The sequence below is a fragment of the Podarcis muralis genome, chromosome 13, assembly GCF_964188315.1.
Source record: "Podarcis muralis chromosome 13, rPodMur119.hap1.1, whole genome shotgun sequence".
NCBI classification, from domain to species: Eukaryota; Metazoa; Chordata; class Lepidosauria; order Squamata; family Lacertidae; genus Podarcis; species Podarcis muralis.
In genome coordinates, this window is record NC_135667.1 from 18,251,571 (window position 1) to 18,267,003 (window position 15,433).

Consider the following 15,433-nt stretch of genomic DNA (forward strand, 5'->3'; position numbering starts at 1 on the left):
CTTGCTCTCAAGCCAGGGAATTAAATGCTACATCTGCTGAGGTTCATCCTCCTATCCAGTCTCAAGCCTCCAGAGATATGGCTTAGCTGCAAGGCTGGATTAAGGTAGTTGGGAGCCCTGGTGCAATTCCCAAAATAGGGGCCCTTTACTTCTAAAAAAGGAATGCATGAAATAATGTACCACAAAAATTATTGTGGTCTCTTAAAGATAAACACATTTACAATGGTGTAGAATATTCATGGATTACAAAAAACATCAATCCTGAACATATGCAGTTTCACAATTGTCAGCAAACTGCAAACGTTTGTTTGTTTGTGTGTGTGTGCCAATCTTGATAAACAAAAAGAAAATACTCTGGGCATGTGTACTTAACTCATCACTGTTTTTACGCACTTTCTGCCTTTGACCCGTCACCAACTCTCAGCCTAAAATACCTCAATGGTTGTTGTGAAGATTTAGGTGGTGCAAAATGACTGCAAAAGGGAACTTAGTGCTTGTATCATAGACATCAAATGTTGGTTCCTTTGACTAAACTGATACATCTTTGTTCAATAAGGGGTTGTGTTTTTCTGCACACACATCCTTCACAGATTAATTAGTACAGCTCCGAGGCTTCAACCACTTTTAGTCTGGTTTGATTATTGAGTTTTAGACCCCTATGTTCCTAAAAAACAAAACAACTTTCCAATGTTCTGCACTGGGTATAAACATGCCTGATCAAAGGCATCTCCATCAAATAATATTTAAAACCCACGTTTAGCAATGAATTTCATTGGGCATTCTGGTACAGTCATATTCTTTTTCTATCTCCCTCCCTCCCTCCCTCCCCCCCCCTCTCTCTCTCTCTCTCTCTCTCTCTCTCTCTCTCTCACACACACACACACACACACACACCCCGGCAAACACACAAACACTACTTACAAATATATATTCCACACACACCCATTTCTACTTCTGCCATCACTGCATTGCCTTCTTTAGCCCCCCAATCCTCCCCAAAAGGTGCATAGGCAGCCACCTTGTAGAGTACCCTCTAAAGTGAAGGGGAGAGAGCTGCTACTCAGCCAGCAAGTGTGGAAGCGGGGCCCTGCTGACTTCTTGAAGCACTCTGCAGAGTAATATGAAACCTGTTTCCCCTCCCCTCCCCGCCCCCAACTTCAGTAAAATATGATCTTCAATCTTCAAACATTATGATTTATAGCGTCTCTTCCCAAAGGACTAGGGATGTACTTTTGTGTGTGGGGGGGGGGAGATCAAACTCTCTGCTGCCTTGCAGACATGGGCCCTGGTGCCATTGTTCCAATTGCACCATGGATAATCCAGTCTTGCTTGGTTGCAGGGGGTTGGACCAGATGACCCTTTGGGTTCCTTCCAACTGTACGATTCTATGATTCTGCCAATGCTATGTGTTGTTATAGGTTAAATCAACACACTCAAGGTACACAGTGGAGTGCCATGTACTGTAAGAGGCCAGACTGCATTGTTAAGGTTTTGGAAATTTTTGTTTATTAGGAATGGGCCTATCACTGGGCAGGTTATGGATGGTCAGGAACTGAATTTTAAAAAATATGTTGCTTGATGACGGGAAAGGTCTTTCCCCCACTTCTGTTGGAAGGTGACACCCTGGCAGGGAAGGGAAACCAGCAAGTTTGAACTGGAACAGAGACAGGGCTTATCCATACTTAGCTCTCTCCCCGCTCTTTCCAGGCAAGGTCTGTACTTTAAAGCTACGTGTCTAGGCATCATTATTTTTGTTCCAGAGCTTTCCCCTGTGAAAACCCACTCTTTAGCGCTCAATCGTAGCAAACGTCAATCTGCTGTTTGTTCTGATTAAGCGCTAAAGAGCAGTTTTTCATAGGGAATCTCCATGAAAGCTCTGGGGCAAAAGGTAAGTGTGGATAAGCCCTCAGAGAGAGCTGTGAGATTTATTTGTTTTTTAAAGCTGGGGCATGGCTAAGAGAGGTACAGTTGCTCTTTGGATATTTCATGCCGAATTGGTGGTAGAGCTGCCTGCTTCAAAAATCCCTTTTCTTGTGCGTTCATGATAATTTGTGCTCATGAGGCTTTCAGGGTGGTCATGCATGATCCTGCTTTCGATACTATTTATGCCTGCAAAAAGTTTTGGAGTGGTCATATTGCTTCATTTCCAGTCAGTGCATGCCCTGTAACATCCTGCTGAAATCTCATAACTTTATTCCACAAATCTTCTGGTTAATTTTTGTCCCACTTCTATTGCTCTGTAGCCCTTTCAGACAGCCATAACACTGGGAAAGCATCACAGAACAACCAACAAAACAGACAAAATCCACCGTTAATTTACTATTATTGTGTTAAGAACATGTTGCAGAATACATCCACAATAAAACACGAGTCTGGAGGGTCTGCTTGCATACTTATAAACAAGCAGATGTTAAATAGATGTCACAAGTCTCCAGCGCTGCTTTGTCTAAAGCAAGCCACCCTATGGCTCTTCCTCTAGACTTCTTAATGGGGACTTGGGAAACATTTAACCGTAAAGTTGTGGCACTGAACAGCTAAAAATTCCAGACTCCATATTTTGTGCCAAGGAGAGCCACATTAAGAAAATCTGGTATTATCTTTGCTTATTTTTTGGGATGAAGTGCCAAACTATCTATGACATTAATCACATGATTTGCCCCTGAGTGCATGATTTTTCTTTTAGAAATCAAGACTGGGGCTCTGGAGAGTGGGGCATAAGTGCTGTTTAGCTCACTGCAGTCTCAATTGGAAGGGGGGAGGCATGGCTGCAATTTACATGAGTGGGGGAAGGCCTTGCAGGGGCCCAATCTGCATTGAATTGCAGTGGAGGAACTCCTGCTGGCTATTTATGAAATAAAAATTGTGCACTCAAGGACAAACTATGTATGTGATCAACACCACCTATAGTTTGGTTCTTAATGTAAGCAAATCACCTGCTCCCTCTTTTTCCTTGGTTCCTCTTCTTATTTTTGTTTTCTGCTGTTTTGTGAGATTGAAACAAGGCCGGCGGTTTGTTAGAGGGAGGTGGGTGAAGAGAGGATGGGGGGAGCTTGCCTTGTTTTTTGTGACTCATCAGTATAGAAAAAAAGGAATGCAAACCTTAAATAAGAAAGCTTCCCCAAATATGCACACACGCAGAGAAACCACACTGGGGCAAGGTCTGAGCGGGATTAAAAAAGCCTTTATTTCTTATGAACGCCCTAAAATAGTATCGAAAACCCTAGCCCCTCCCCCCCATCCGGATGCCTGGGTCCCTGCCCCACCCAAACCCTGCCCCATTCTGTCGTGGGGCGCTGCCCCATGGTCCCACTTCCCCACCCCACCCCAGCGAAACCCCACCCATTCCAAGAAAGACCACCCCCACCCACATAGCCCGCTCCCTAAAACAGCAGTTCTAAAGTTATTACTAAATTGCCCCCCCAAAATAGGAAAAGGGACAAAGAGACACAAAGAGAGAGAAAGAGAAAGCAAGGTTGGGAGTGTGAGTCTGAGGTTATTATGGGTTTATTTATGGTTGTTAGTTTACTTGTGAGGGAGACTGCATGTGGTCCCGATTCTGCACATGTAGTTGTATCTCAGTGTTCATTTATTGGAGGTTTGGGGGGTGCACCTCTTCTGTGGTGCATTTTATGTCACACATTTTCATGTATGCTACAGTTCCTATGGCCTTAGATCTCCGTGTCGGTGGGTCCTGTGCACACTTAGTGAAATCTTTAGCAGATTTTGCTTACAAAAGATGCGCGTCTCAACAAACACATTGCCCTTCCTGGCGCCGCCCTTTGCTGCTATAGACTCAGGGGCCACTTCACACGTGACGTCGCTTCCTAAACCATTTAGGCCCACAGTCCTGCCACAAGGCAAGCAATGGTGCTACCCTTATCTCCACGCCGGGGGAAAACGTCAAGTGTGCCGCAGTCCTGGCACGGCTGCTTTTTGCAAACGCCTCTGTCGGTGTGATTTGTATACATGTGTGATTGTGGGTTCCTTTGAAATGCTTGTGTGGCTTCGATCCTGCCTACCTGTATCTGAGATGGAGGCTGTGTGCTTGCAATGTTTGTTTGTTTGTTTTAAAAAATTGTGGTACCTTTTTTTGCTGTGCAAGCTCCATTAAGCGGCACATTAAGTGTCTGTTTTGCGCAATGGTGGGTTTTATATGCAGAGGCTCGTTTCTCTACCTGCAGGCGTGATTGTTTGGTGTGTGCTTGTATGCCTTTGTGCTTGACTGTGGCTGTGTGATTGGGAGTGTGTTCCCCCTCCCCTCCCTGCAGTTCACTGTTGGCAGTGTGTGCACCATTTTGGGAGTGACCGTATGTGACTCTGGCACCTGGGACCGTGCCACTCTTCTTGCCACTGTATTGGATAACTTTTAGAGTTGCGAGGGACTCTAGAGACCCTTGGATCCAACTCCAGCCCTGAGACAGGACATCCTGTACACTTAAAGTCTCCTCAGCAGATAGGAGACCTGCCGGTTTGTTTGGTGGCTGAATAATTAGGGGTGTGCCAGCACCAGCTGGTTTTCCCAGAAGCGGTCTGGGCCTTATCCCAGTACTGCCCCCCTCATCAGGACTTCATTTCTGGACTTTTTTCACAAAAATGCTAGCACCTCAGTAAAAAAGAGGATTCACTGGTTCCACTAGAGTTCCCTCACAATTCCTGTGACCAGACACGGTGAGGATCTTTGCTCCTTTCTCCCTCTGCAGCTCAGTAATGCCAGCCTGACAGGATGTGGCCAGATCTATACACTTAAAGCTCATTGTTTTATGTCCTCTCCATCTGCTGTTCTCTCCCTCTGCTTTCCAACGCCTTTTTAAATATTTGAAAACTGTCAACATCTCTCTCTCTCTCTCTCTCTCTCTCTCTCTCTCTCTCTCTCTCCCCGCCCCCTTCATCTTATTTTTCTCGAGGCTAAACAGACCCAGTTACTTCAGCATCTCCACATATGACTTGCCTTCCAGACCTTTGATCATCCTTGCAGCTCTCCTCTGAATCTTTTTCAATTTGTCAACATCCTGCTCGAACTGAGGTGCTCAAAACCAAACACAGCACTTCAAACGAGGCCTTGCTGAGCACAAGCCTCACTTGGCTAGGGGAGGATGGATGAGAGGAGAGGTGCTGCTGCTTTACTGGGTCAAAGTGGTTAGTGGTGGCCTGGACCTGTGTCTGCTCTGTGGTCCATTGAAATTGCGTGCCAGGGTAGCTCCTGCACAGTGCCGAGGAAAGCTGACAGATTAAAGAAACAAGTGGCTTTCTTTGCTTTGTTGCTTCATTCCGTTTCTGCTTTTCACAGAGAGAGAAGTGCCACAGAGCACTTAGAGACCACCCTCTGGGCCCTGGAGATGCCTACAAATCTGGTAAGCCCAGCCTCACCTTGTGGCGTCCTTTGAGCAGTCTAGCACTTTGGCAGGGTCCGCCAGCGTCAACTGGCTGGGTCTGTGGGATGCCATTTTAAACTTCCTGCTATGCTGCAACAGGAGCACTACGGGAAGTTTAAAATGATGCCTTGTAGGTGCCTGTGGCTGCTAAGGAAGCCTATGGCCCCCAATGCACGGTCCCTGCCCCAGCAGAGGACACTTTGTTGAGGGCCCTCTAAAGCCTGTAGCCAGACCTGCCTTCAGACCTGCTGAGCACTTCAAACTGATCTTACAAAAATTAGATTTGCAGAGTGCAGCATTCTGTCCCTAACACCATATTGGCACTTGCCTGGAATTGTAGCGCACACAGCACTGGCTATGTCTCCTAGAGGGGCTGGGACTGGTGACACACAGTCTACAAGCCACTCGTGGCCCTGGCAAGGCTTTGTTTCATGTGCATGGTCTTTTTGATTTCCCCAGAATCCTCATTTTCAAGGTTTCTGGAGAAGACTGAGAGCCTTGGGTAAGGGGCAAAATGACATGACTGCTTCATGACATGACCCTTGTGTTGAAATGTGGGTTGTGCCAAATTCCCATAGAGCAGGGGCAGGATGAGAAAAAGAGTGCAGCACAGGTGGAAGGTGGATGCTGAACATTTTTCCTGCCCGTGACCCTATTACCACCACCACGTCTCCTGAGCTGCCTTTTTCCTGGTAGCTATTACTTTTGGCTTCACCCCATCAGGGGAACACTGCTTATGGAGAAGTGGTTGTGATGTTGGACTTGGCAGCGGCCTGGTTGTATCATATGGGTTTGCTGCCTTCAACTCTAGTTTGCCCCCAAAACTTGAGTTAATCTGTAATGCTGCCCGTGGACTTTATGTTACTCACCTCTGCTTTAGGGAAAGTTCCAAACATTCTAGAGATGAAATATAATAAAAGAATACCCTGTTCTCCCTTTTCTCTTCTGGATTCCTGCTGTCTTAAGGTTTAGAACCATGCCAAGACTCCCATCTACTAACCATTTATATTCCTGTCTTCCATGAGTTTTGTCTCATTGTTTTTTCTTTTTTTCAAAAAAGAAATAGCACAGTTTGCTGATTAATAGCCACATCATGTTGCAGTGGATCTCAGATCATTTGCAAGCTGAGTGAAAAACTCTTTCCTTCACGCCTGCTACTTAAGTACACTTGGCTTCTCGTATTTGCAAAAGTTTCTCCTAGAAACTTGCAAAATTCTAAGGCTGGGCATTTTCCAGAATAGTGCAGAGACTGGGCTTTCAGCTGGCTTGAAGGTCTGCCTTCCCACTCATCAGCAGTCTCCAGCAAAAGGAGAACTTGTGTATCTTCTCTGTGGAAAGGTGGGCAAGGTGTACCTGCATTGGGAGCACATTTGTCTTCCCCTGCAATGGGAGATGCACAGTTCCCCCCTCAAGCAGGAAGCATGGAAATAACTTTTATAATCACTCTCACATCCAGTGTTCCAGCTTCCCAGCTTAGAGCAACCAGCATTAAGATGGTGTGTGGTAATTTTAGTAATGAGAATATATAGTATATTATCTGTCGAATGAGGTTTTTATTCTATTAGATTTAATTTTGTTTGGTTTGAAGTGCAGGTGCCCTTTCAGTCTATATAGTCATGTTTTCTGTCATTTTCTGCAATAGCTCTCTTAATACTGAGAGCTTTGGTGCACTGATGTAGGATTTGTGAAAACAGACGCTTTCAGTCATGGGACTGGTTTGTCTATGTGGTTTGGGGGGCAGTGATTGCTTTTGCCCATTACAGCGCACAAGTGTGTGTGTGTGTGTTTTCATTTCAGCATCCAATGATGTTTGCATGTGTTGCTATCTCTATCATAATGGGTGCATGATTGCAAGATTAAAGCAGGGGGGAAGGAGAAAGAAGGTGGTGGTTAAGAAGAGCAAAGAAAGCAAGAAGGGAGAAGAGGGAAATGTGCAGGGGGGGGGAATATCACAGTTTTCTGTTGAACAAAGTCACAGTTTTGTCTCCTAACATCCCCTCCCACCCAGAAGTCCAGACAGTTTTGTGGTTATTGTTGTCCAAGCCCCTCCCCACCCCCTCCGGAGCCTGACTGATGGCACATCCCCCCTGCTGCCAGTCTACGTGGGGACACAGACTCTCTCCAGGTTCATGATTGGTTCATTTCATTGGCACTCTCTCGGGTTTTGTTCAGAGAGTAACAGCCCTGCTGTTGCAGTAGCCAATTGCCCCTGGCCACAGGAACCTACCCCATCGATGTGCCACAGGGTGGCAGAAAAGCCCTTTTTCTGGATATAAAAGGTCTGTTATGGATACACAGGAGAGATCAGTTCCCCTCTACCCCCTGCTGTAAATCGGCTGGTGGTTGGGACTGGGTGTTTTGTCACAGGGAGCTATTCTGGTGGCACTTGGGGTAGCAGTCTCAGGGTGTTACCCCTCTCTGACATATCATCTCCACTCCCCTGGGTTTTTTAATGAGATTATTGGTGGTTCCAGTCCCCACTGTTTTATCTGTGATACTCTTTTGGTTGAACACTTCCCCTTTTCTGTGGCAGGGAGATGTGGTCCTATCACATATATTCCTGGTGGCATCCTGGTGGCATGCCCTTTGTCTTGGTGGATTCACTTGTGGCACTGTTCTGCTTCCCCCTCTCTGCAGTCATCTTCGTGGTCCTCCCTTCTTCCCATTGGGTTGAACCACAGTGCCATCTCCACCACCTCAGTCCCCACTGTGTGAGCTCAACTACAGCTCAGTCTTTTTTTTCCTGCTGTCCCATCTGAAGCCTCTTTCCCCACCCCCACCCCCACCCCCACCCCACCTGTTGCTGGTCATACCTCTGACTCCAGGCTAGAGAAATGGGCAGAACCACGGCGGGCAAAAAGCTCCCCGCTTCTGCTCACCCGGCGTGGCAGCCAATCTGGCGAGAAGCCGCCCTGGTGTCGATGGGAGGCCCCGCAGCGCACCATGTGGCAAGAGCTGAGGTCCTCCAGGCTGCGGGAGGTGGGATGTAGAACTCCGCCAGCTGGCCCCAGCTCGCAGGAATGGTGATGGCAGCGTCGGTGAAAGCCGTGGCGGTGGCGAGGAGCCAGGCATCCATACAGGCTACAGTGGCGGTGCTCCCAGTCCAGCCGGCGTTCCAGACGCTCCTCGGAACAGCTCAAGTAGCGCAAGGCCTCCTTGCGGCATGGTGGGGTGGGTGGCGGGAGCATTTCCAAGCTCAGGCAGTGCTGGCAGGGACCGTGGCATCCGTGGCACTTGGCCAACTTGTCGGCTGACCAGTAGTGCAGGGGCTTATGCGTGGCAAAGAGCTGCCTCTCTCGGGACGGGTATGTGCAGAAATAATCCGGCGACTGGTACCAGCAGCTATGTCCATCACTGTCCCTCTCACAGATGTCAGAATCAGAGTCAGAAAAATCCACATAATGACTTTGGCTGCGCAAGCTGGCACCTACGGCAAGCGGGTGGGAATGACTGCGGCAAATGTGAGCCCGGGAGCTCCTCTCTCGGCTGGATGACGTCGGGCATTTGACTTCTGTTTCGGCTCGAGGCAGAGACGTCTCTTCAGCATGTCTGTAGCGGGAAACAGGTGGGGAGCGTTCATCCTCATAGGACAGCCGTGTGTAGCCATACCGACCCCGTTCTTTCCCAAAAGGCCGACTGCTGCCCCGTTCCAACTCACAAGGGCTTTTGGTTGCATAGCCACTGGAGGAGCCATCATACTTCTTCACCTCTGGGGCTCGGCTCGCCGCTTTCCCGGCTTGGAAACTTTCATACAACCCACGGAGGGATTTGCGTTGCCAGCCCGATGCCACCGGTGGCATGTCGGGAGTTTCTTTCTCACGCACAATGGCAAAATATGACGGAGGATTTTCCAGCCCCCGGGAGGGTGGCGGCGGAGACAGCTGACAGGGTGCCATCTTTTTGCCACTGACGTGATCGGACAGCCCTTCTGGTTCAATGGGCCCATAGAACCGATGGAAGCCATCTGAGAAAGGGCTCTTGAGGCTATGGCGTGGGGGTTTGGTTGTGGGGAGCTCTGTAGGCGTCGGAGGATACAGATCCTTGTAGCAATTGGGACTACGAGCGTGGCGCCACCGTTCCACAATGCGCCGTTCACGAGGCAGGAAGCTAGAACAGGGAAGTGGAGGGCCAGGGGGGCTGGGCAACGCTGGGGCTGCACCTCGCGACGGCCCGTAGGTGTGGTTAAGGATGGGTAGCTGCTGCTGATCTGGGACTTTGGGGTCTTCACTGCTGCAACAGCTGTACATTCCCTGGAGCGAATTGGAGAAAGAGGGATAAATAAGGGGGCTGTTGGAACTGTAGTACAACCGCCAAACTACAGGGAGGAACACTGTTGCTGCAAGACCTGCATGGGAAAGATGATGGGGACCATGCTGAACCCTAGTACCTGGGGGCAGGCTCAGTGCATACTACCCCTCCTTCCCTGGGGGGGTGGAGGGGCGGAGGGGATCCACAAGGAAGAGTGTAAAAGTCATCTGTATTGCATGCTCCTTGTGAAACCCATCAGGACTTCCTCTGTGTGATAAAGTATTGCAGTCATAATGCTCTCTCTTTTTGGGGGGTGCTCTTTTTGCAGTTCTTTATAGAATATCATAAAGAACGGTTTCTCCACTTCCATGAAAGTGCAGTTACTTTCTAACCCATAGCCTAGAAATCTCACTGGGGGTAATTAGCTCTAGCACCACCTACAACATCACTTTTCTCTGCTCACCAGCTCCTCATGTCACTTCACCCCATGATTGATTTTCTACATGCACCATTCACCCTGCCCCATCCTGGCTGCTGCTACACAGCTCTTCTCCCCTGAGTACAGGTAACTAGTCTCACAGATTCCTCACCCCATTTCTCCGTCTCAGTGATATTCATGGGGTCACAGCCCACACTTTGGAAAACCCTGGAGTGTATTCCTGATGGTATCCCATATCCCTCGATTGTGAAGGACCTCTTGTTATAAGACTGTCTTCCTGTACCAGGGAATGATAAACACCAGGGAACTGGAATTCTTTCCCTCCTATCCTTCACATGCACACAATCTTCTGCCCCAAATGCTACTCCAGATCACTCTCCACCATGGAGAGCCTTCTGCTATTAACAAAGAGTGCATTTCTACCCTGTCTAGCATATGCATTCTCCCACCAGCCCTGAGCCTATCCTTCATAGTAGGTCATTTATTTCAGAGATGGATCACTGTGGCAGTGAATGGAGGGAAGCAGAGAGGAGGATACTGTGAAAGGAGGAGGAGATAAATACAAGTGGAGAAACTGACATAGTGAAGATCAAAAAAGAGACAATGGAAACTCTCCAGGTAGAGGAATCAGAGAGTAGGGTGGGATTTTTGCCACCTGGCTGAGTGATTAAAAGCAAAACAAACTTAGCCTCAGTGCTAGGCGGCAGCAATTTTTAATCTGCATTTAAAGTGATCAACATATGCAAATGAGAACTATAAAGAACTCAATTTGTGCTTTAGCAATGAGAATCTGTTTTGAAAGCCAGGGGAATGGCCTGTTAACGTCATCACTACACTACAAATTTAATCTATTTTGAAATCTCTTAACTACCAGGCTTCCCCTCCTCCTTGTGGAATGTGGTCTGTAGTGTGCCAGCAAGTCTTTGTTAGTCTTCCCAGCCATATCATAGAAATACCGTGCCCCAGGTTTCCCTCTGTAAGCCAGAACCATTTAAAAGGCTTGACACCAGTTTAAATTTGTAGTATAGACATAACAAGATATGATGAGTATGCTCCTCTTTCCTTACCTAGTAACCACAGCCAATCTGGTGGCAGAAAGCAGGGCTTTAAAATAAAGTAGTATGGCTCAAACCTCAACACCAATCTTTAGGAGTTAGTCACTAAAAATCCAGCATAGAAATGAGAGGGATATAGAGACAGCAATGGAGTCGGACATAATGTTGAAATAGGACTTCCTGCATTTTTTTCTTCTGCAAGTGAGCTACCGGTAGATATCGCATTTTGTTTGATGGATGTAGTAACCAGCAAATAAAATGCAAATATGCTAGTCTCTCTGGTACTGTTCTACTTGATTGCTCAGGTACGGTGCCAACCTCCCTTTTAATTTTTTGAAGTGCAGCAAATAGATTCATTCACCTGAACATTAATTTTTCACCTTAATTTTAAAAGACCGTCAACACAATTTTTTAAAAGTTGAAAAATTGTTCCAGCTAATTAACTCTGTGCATCCAGCTTCTGCTGCAGACAGGCAGAACTGGTTTTCCTCATATCAGTCCCACAGTGACCCCTACTATTCAGGCTAGGCATGTACAGGTGGTAACCACTTTAGGCTCATCCAATTGACATGCAATCGCTGACACATGGGTCCTTTTGGATCCAGAAGAGGGAAGACCAGGGGCGTAAAGGGCCGGGCATGCTGATGAACGCTGCGCTGATGCACATGGGGGCTGGGAATGGAACCACCACACAGAATGGTCACCACCTGTATGTACACAACCATAAATTAATAGCTAGGGAAAGGGGAAAATATAGACGGGTGTATACATTATTTTCCGTGTTAAGGTAACCCAAAGTCTGTGATTTGTACTATGAAAACCTGCATATACAGTACTGACTCCTTTTGTATAATTTAGTCACAGCAGAATGGCAAAGAAAGATGCAGGCTCTATAGCCCCATCTTTAGACCACTAGAAAACTTGCAGAGACCCCACCTTTTGCTTTTGAGACTGTATAAGTCATTGTCTGCACATACACTTCCATGCTTACCTTCACAGCCATAAAGGCTGGAAATGGTTGCTGCTTTCTAAGGGGAAAAAGAATGGTGAGATTCTAAGGATGCTGATTTCTGCATACAGGTGTGGTGTGATCAAAGATTATTCACAGTCGTGGGTGAAAGGAGAGTGATGTGGAGGGAGGGAAGAGCTTACTCTCTGGACAAAGAAATTGACAGTAATGGATGTGAAAATAGCTTAGTGGGTGAGAGGATCAACGGGCACCCAACAGTCCCTTGCTGATCTTGCAACCTCACCCTGCTGAAGGCGAGCAGGAAGTCCAGCCGCCCTGTATGTCTCATACAGTGACGCAGTTTCCAGTAGATTAGGTGTTCCCAGGCAAAGACCAGCAGACTTAGTCCCATGGCCACCAGGAGCATGTAGAAGACACCCGCCATGTTGTCTATGTCCAACTTGCTACTCATCACCTCAATTTTGTCATTGTGGCAGATCCCTGATAGCCACAGGCGCTCTAGCAGTTCAATCTCATCTGAAACAGAGGAGGGGATGGGAAGAAGAGATGGAACACAAGAAATGTGCCTTTTCACAACCTTCCCTTGGTATGGTCCATTAGGCATCAGTCCCAGAAAATGCAGGAGCCCTTTTGCTCAATGGTAGGGAATAGGGATTTTGTTCTGAGGTCTCAAATGAAATAAGCTGTGTTTATCTAGTGACAGTATAGAATCTGAGTGTGGGAGCTTGTGGAGACAGGAGACAAGGGAGCAGAACCATTCTGAGCTTAGGTACATACTTAAAGGTCAGGTATCACAAAGTACTTACCCATTGACACTATTTAATTATCCTTTCATGCTTAGAGTTGTGAGAGGTTGTTCTCGTCCTGTCTTTCCAGGCATGTATAGGTGGGTAACCTTCAGCATTTTACTGTAACAGCTTTATGGTGAATACTGGCACCTCTCTCTTTTGGTTTAAAAGTGTGACACTTACTGTAACAATTCCATGGTGAGTACCAGCTCCTATTTTTCTAGAAAAAAAGCACTGGCCAACATTAAGCCAATTTGCCAGCTTGGACTTATTTGTATCTGCCTATTTTTACACCTCCATGCTGGTGAAGGAAGGCAGGGCTGCTGCACTTTTAATACAAGCACTACAGGAAGAAATCTAGCAGGTCAAGCTCTTGTGACTAGGACTTGTAAACTGGGGCATTTGCAAGGGTGTTTAGTGGCGGAGTTTGAGGGGGAAGCCTGGAGTGTTGTCTCATGGACCAAGAGACATGGATGACAAGGGAGCTGCAGCAGTGACCTACTACACCTACAGCAAATCCAAGCTAGAAGAGAAGGTACAGCAACTTGAGGCCCACCTATCCACACTTTGAGCTACTGAGCAGATGAGGAAATTCTCCTGGAACAGAGAGGCAGGTGGGATGTCCCTAGGGAGGTAGAAGATTGTGCAGTGCAGGAGACGAACTCCTGGAGGAACATGACACAAAAAGCAGGAGCCATGTTAGGAGCCATGTTGTATCTCTGGAGCTGCAAAACTGACTCCATGCCCTCACTTTGGACACCAGTTCTCAGCCAGCGTAGCAAGAACAGCAGCTGCAGACCTTAAAATACATCAAGGTAGCAGTGGAAAGTACAGTGTATGGAACGATTCCTTCTGCTCCCCAGAGAAGGATGAGATGTGTGGTGGTGGCAGGCGATTCTCCACGGAGGAGGACAGAGGCAGCAGTGTGTGGACGAATGACTTATGGCTTCAGTTGTTTCTACACAAATGCACAGAGTATGGGAAACAAGCAAAAAGAATTTGAGCTCTCAGTACAAATATGACCTAAGTAGGCATTACTTGAGCCTGGTGGATGAGACTCATGACTGGAACTTGAGAGGTGCAACCTGTTCAAAAGGAGTAGATCAAACAGAGGGGAGGAGTAGGATTATATGTAAAGGACGTGTACATTTGTGAAGAGATCCATAATTGGAGCATGGAAGGCAGATTGAGAGTATATGGATAAAAATTGTAGGAGAGGGAAACGAGTGACCTTATTGTGGGTGTCTGCTATAGACCTCCAAGCCAAATGGAGGACTCAGATGATGCCTTTCTACAGCAGATTCCCAAACATTCATAAAGAAGAGATATAGTAGTCATAGAAGAGTTCAGTTACTCAGATACATTGTCAGTGAGGCAATTGAAGAAATGAGTTTCAACAAACTCTGCCAAGAATGAAAGCTCCAACAACTTCCTCAATTGCCTCACTGACAATGTCATTTCCCAGAAGTGGAAGAAGCAACAGAGGAGTCATCTTTATTGGACCTGGTCCTCACCAACAGGGAGAAGCTGGTCAACAAAGTGAAAGTACAGGGAACCTTGGGAGAAAGTGATAATGTAATATTGGGTTTCATTGTATACAAGCAAGGGAAAGCTGAGGGTAGTTGAACATGCACTCCGGACTTTAAGAAGACTGATTTCAAAAAGCTTAAGGAACTTCCCCATGATCAGAAATACTCAAAGAGAAGGGAGTCCAAGAGGAATGGGGGTTTCTTAAAGGTGAAGGCAGAAAGGCAGAAAATTCCAACAAAAAAGAAAAGTAGGAGACACCTAAAAAACCAGTGTGGCTGCATAAGGAGCTTACAGGTGAACTGAGATTTAAGAAGGGCATGAATAAGAAATTGAAGAAAGGAGAAATCACAAAGGAAGAACATATATGAGTAGCTAACAGTTGCAGGGAGGTTAGGTGGGCAAAGCTCAGAATGAACTCAGGTTTGCAAGAGAGATTAAAATTAATCAAAAAGGTTTCTTTGACTATGTTTGAAGCAAGAGGAAGACCAAGCAAGTAGCAGGTCTCTTGTGTGAAGAGGATGGAGAAATGCTGTTGGGTGACAGAGAGAAGGCAGAACTGCTCAACACCTACTTTGCCTTTTGTCTTTACCTCAAAGGAAAGCAGTGCCCAACCTGGTGATAACAGAATAAATGATGCAAGGAAGGAGCTAAAGCCCAAGATGGAAAAGAGGTGGTAAGGGAGCACCTAGCTACATCGATGAGTTCAAATCTCCAGGGCCTGATGAGCTGCACCCAAGAGTATTAAAGGAGCTTGCAGATGTAATCTCAGAGCCTCTGTCTATAATCTTTGAGAATTCTTGGAGAACAAGTGATGTCCCTGGGGACTGGAGGCAGGCAAAATGATGTCCCTGTCTTCAAAAGGGGGAGTAAAGAAGATCTGGGTAACTACTGACTGGTGAGCTTGACATTGTTACCAGTGTCCTAGAACAGATAATTAAACAGCCTGTCTGTGAGCACTTAGAAAAGGTGACTGTGATTACTAAGACCTAACATAGGTTTCTCAATAACAAGCCGTACCAGACGAATCTCAT

The 15,433-nt window shown here is 46.8% G+C and overlaps 1 protein-coding gene and 1 long non-coding RNA gene across 3 annotated transcripts in view; one reads left to right on the forward strand and one right to left on the reverse strand.

Moving 5' to 3' along the window:
• LOC114581490 (uncharacterized) overlaps positions 1 to 5,352 on the forward strand; it is a 46,749-nt gene extending 41,397 nt beyond the window's left edge. Inside the window, exon 3 of the long non-coding RNA XR_003703346.2 lies at positions 5,288 to 5,352. This is a non-coding gene — a long non-coding RNA (uncharacterized LOC114581490). The remainder of the gene's footprint in view (positions 1 to 5,287) is intronic.
• The window catches only part of GRIN2D (glutamate ionotropic receptor NMDA type subunit 2D), a 60,973-nt gene continuing 50,858 nt past the window's right edge, over positions 5,319 to 15,433 (reverse strand). For both annotated transcript variants that reach the window (XM_028701670.2, XM_028701671.2), the window contains exons 12-13: positions 12,368 to 12,600; positions 5,319 to 9,622 (exon numbers count right to left, since the gene is read on the reverse strand). In XM_028701670.2, coding sequence (XP_028557503.1) covers positions 8,180 to 9,622; positions 12,368 to 12,600 — 1,676 coding nt within the window. In that variant the 3' untranslated portion in view covers positions 5,319 to 8,179. The remainder of the gene's footprint in view (positions 9,623 to 12,367; positions 12,601 to 15,433) is intronic.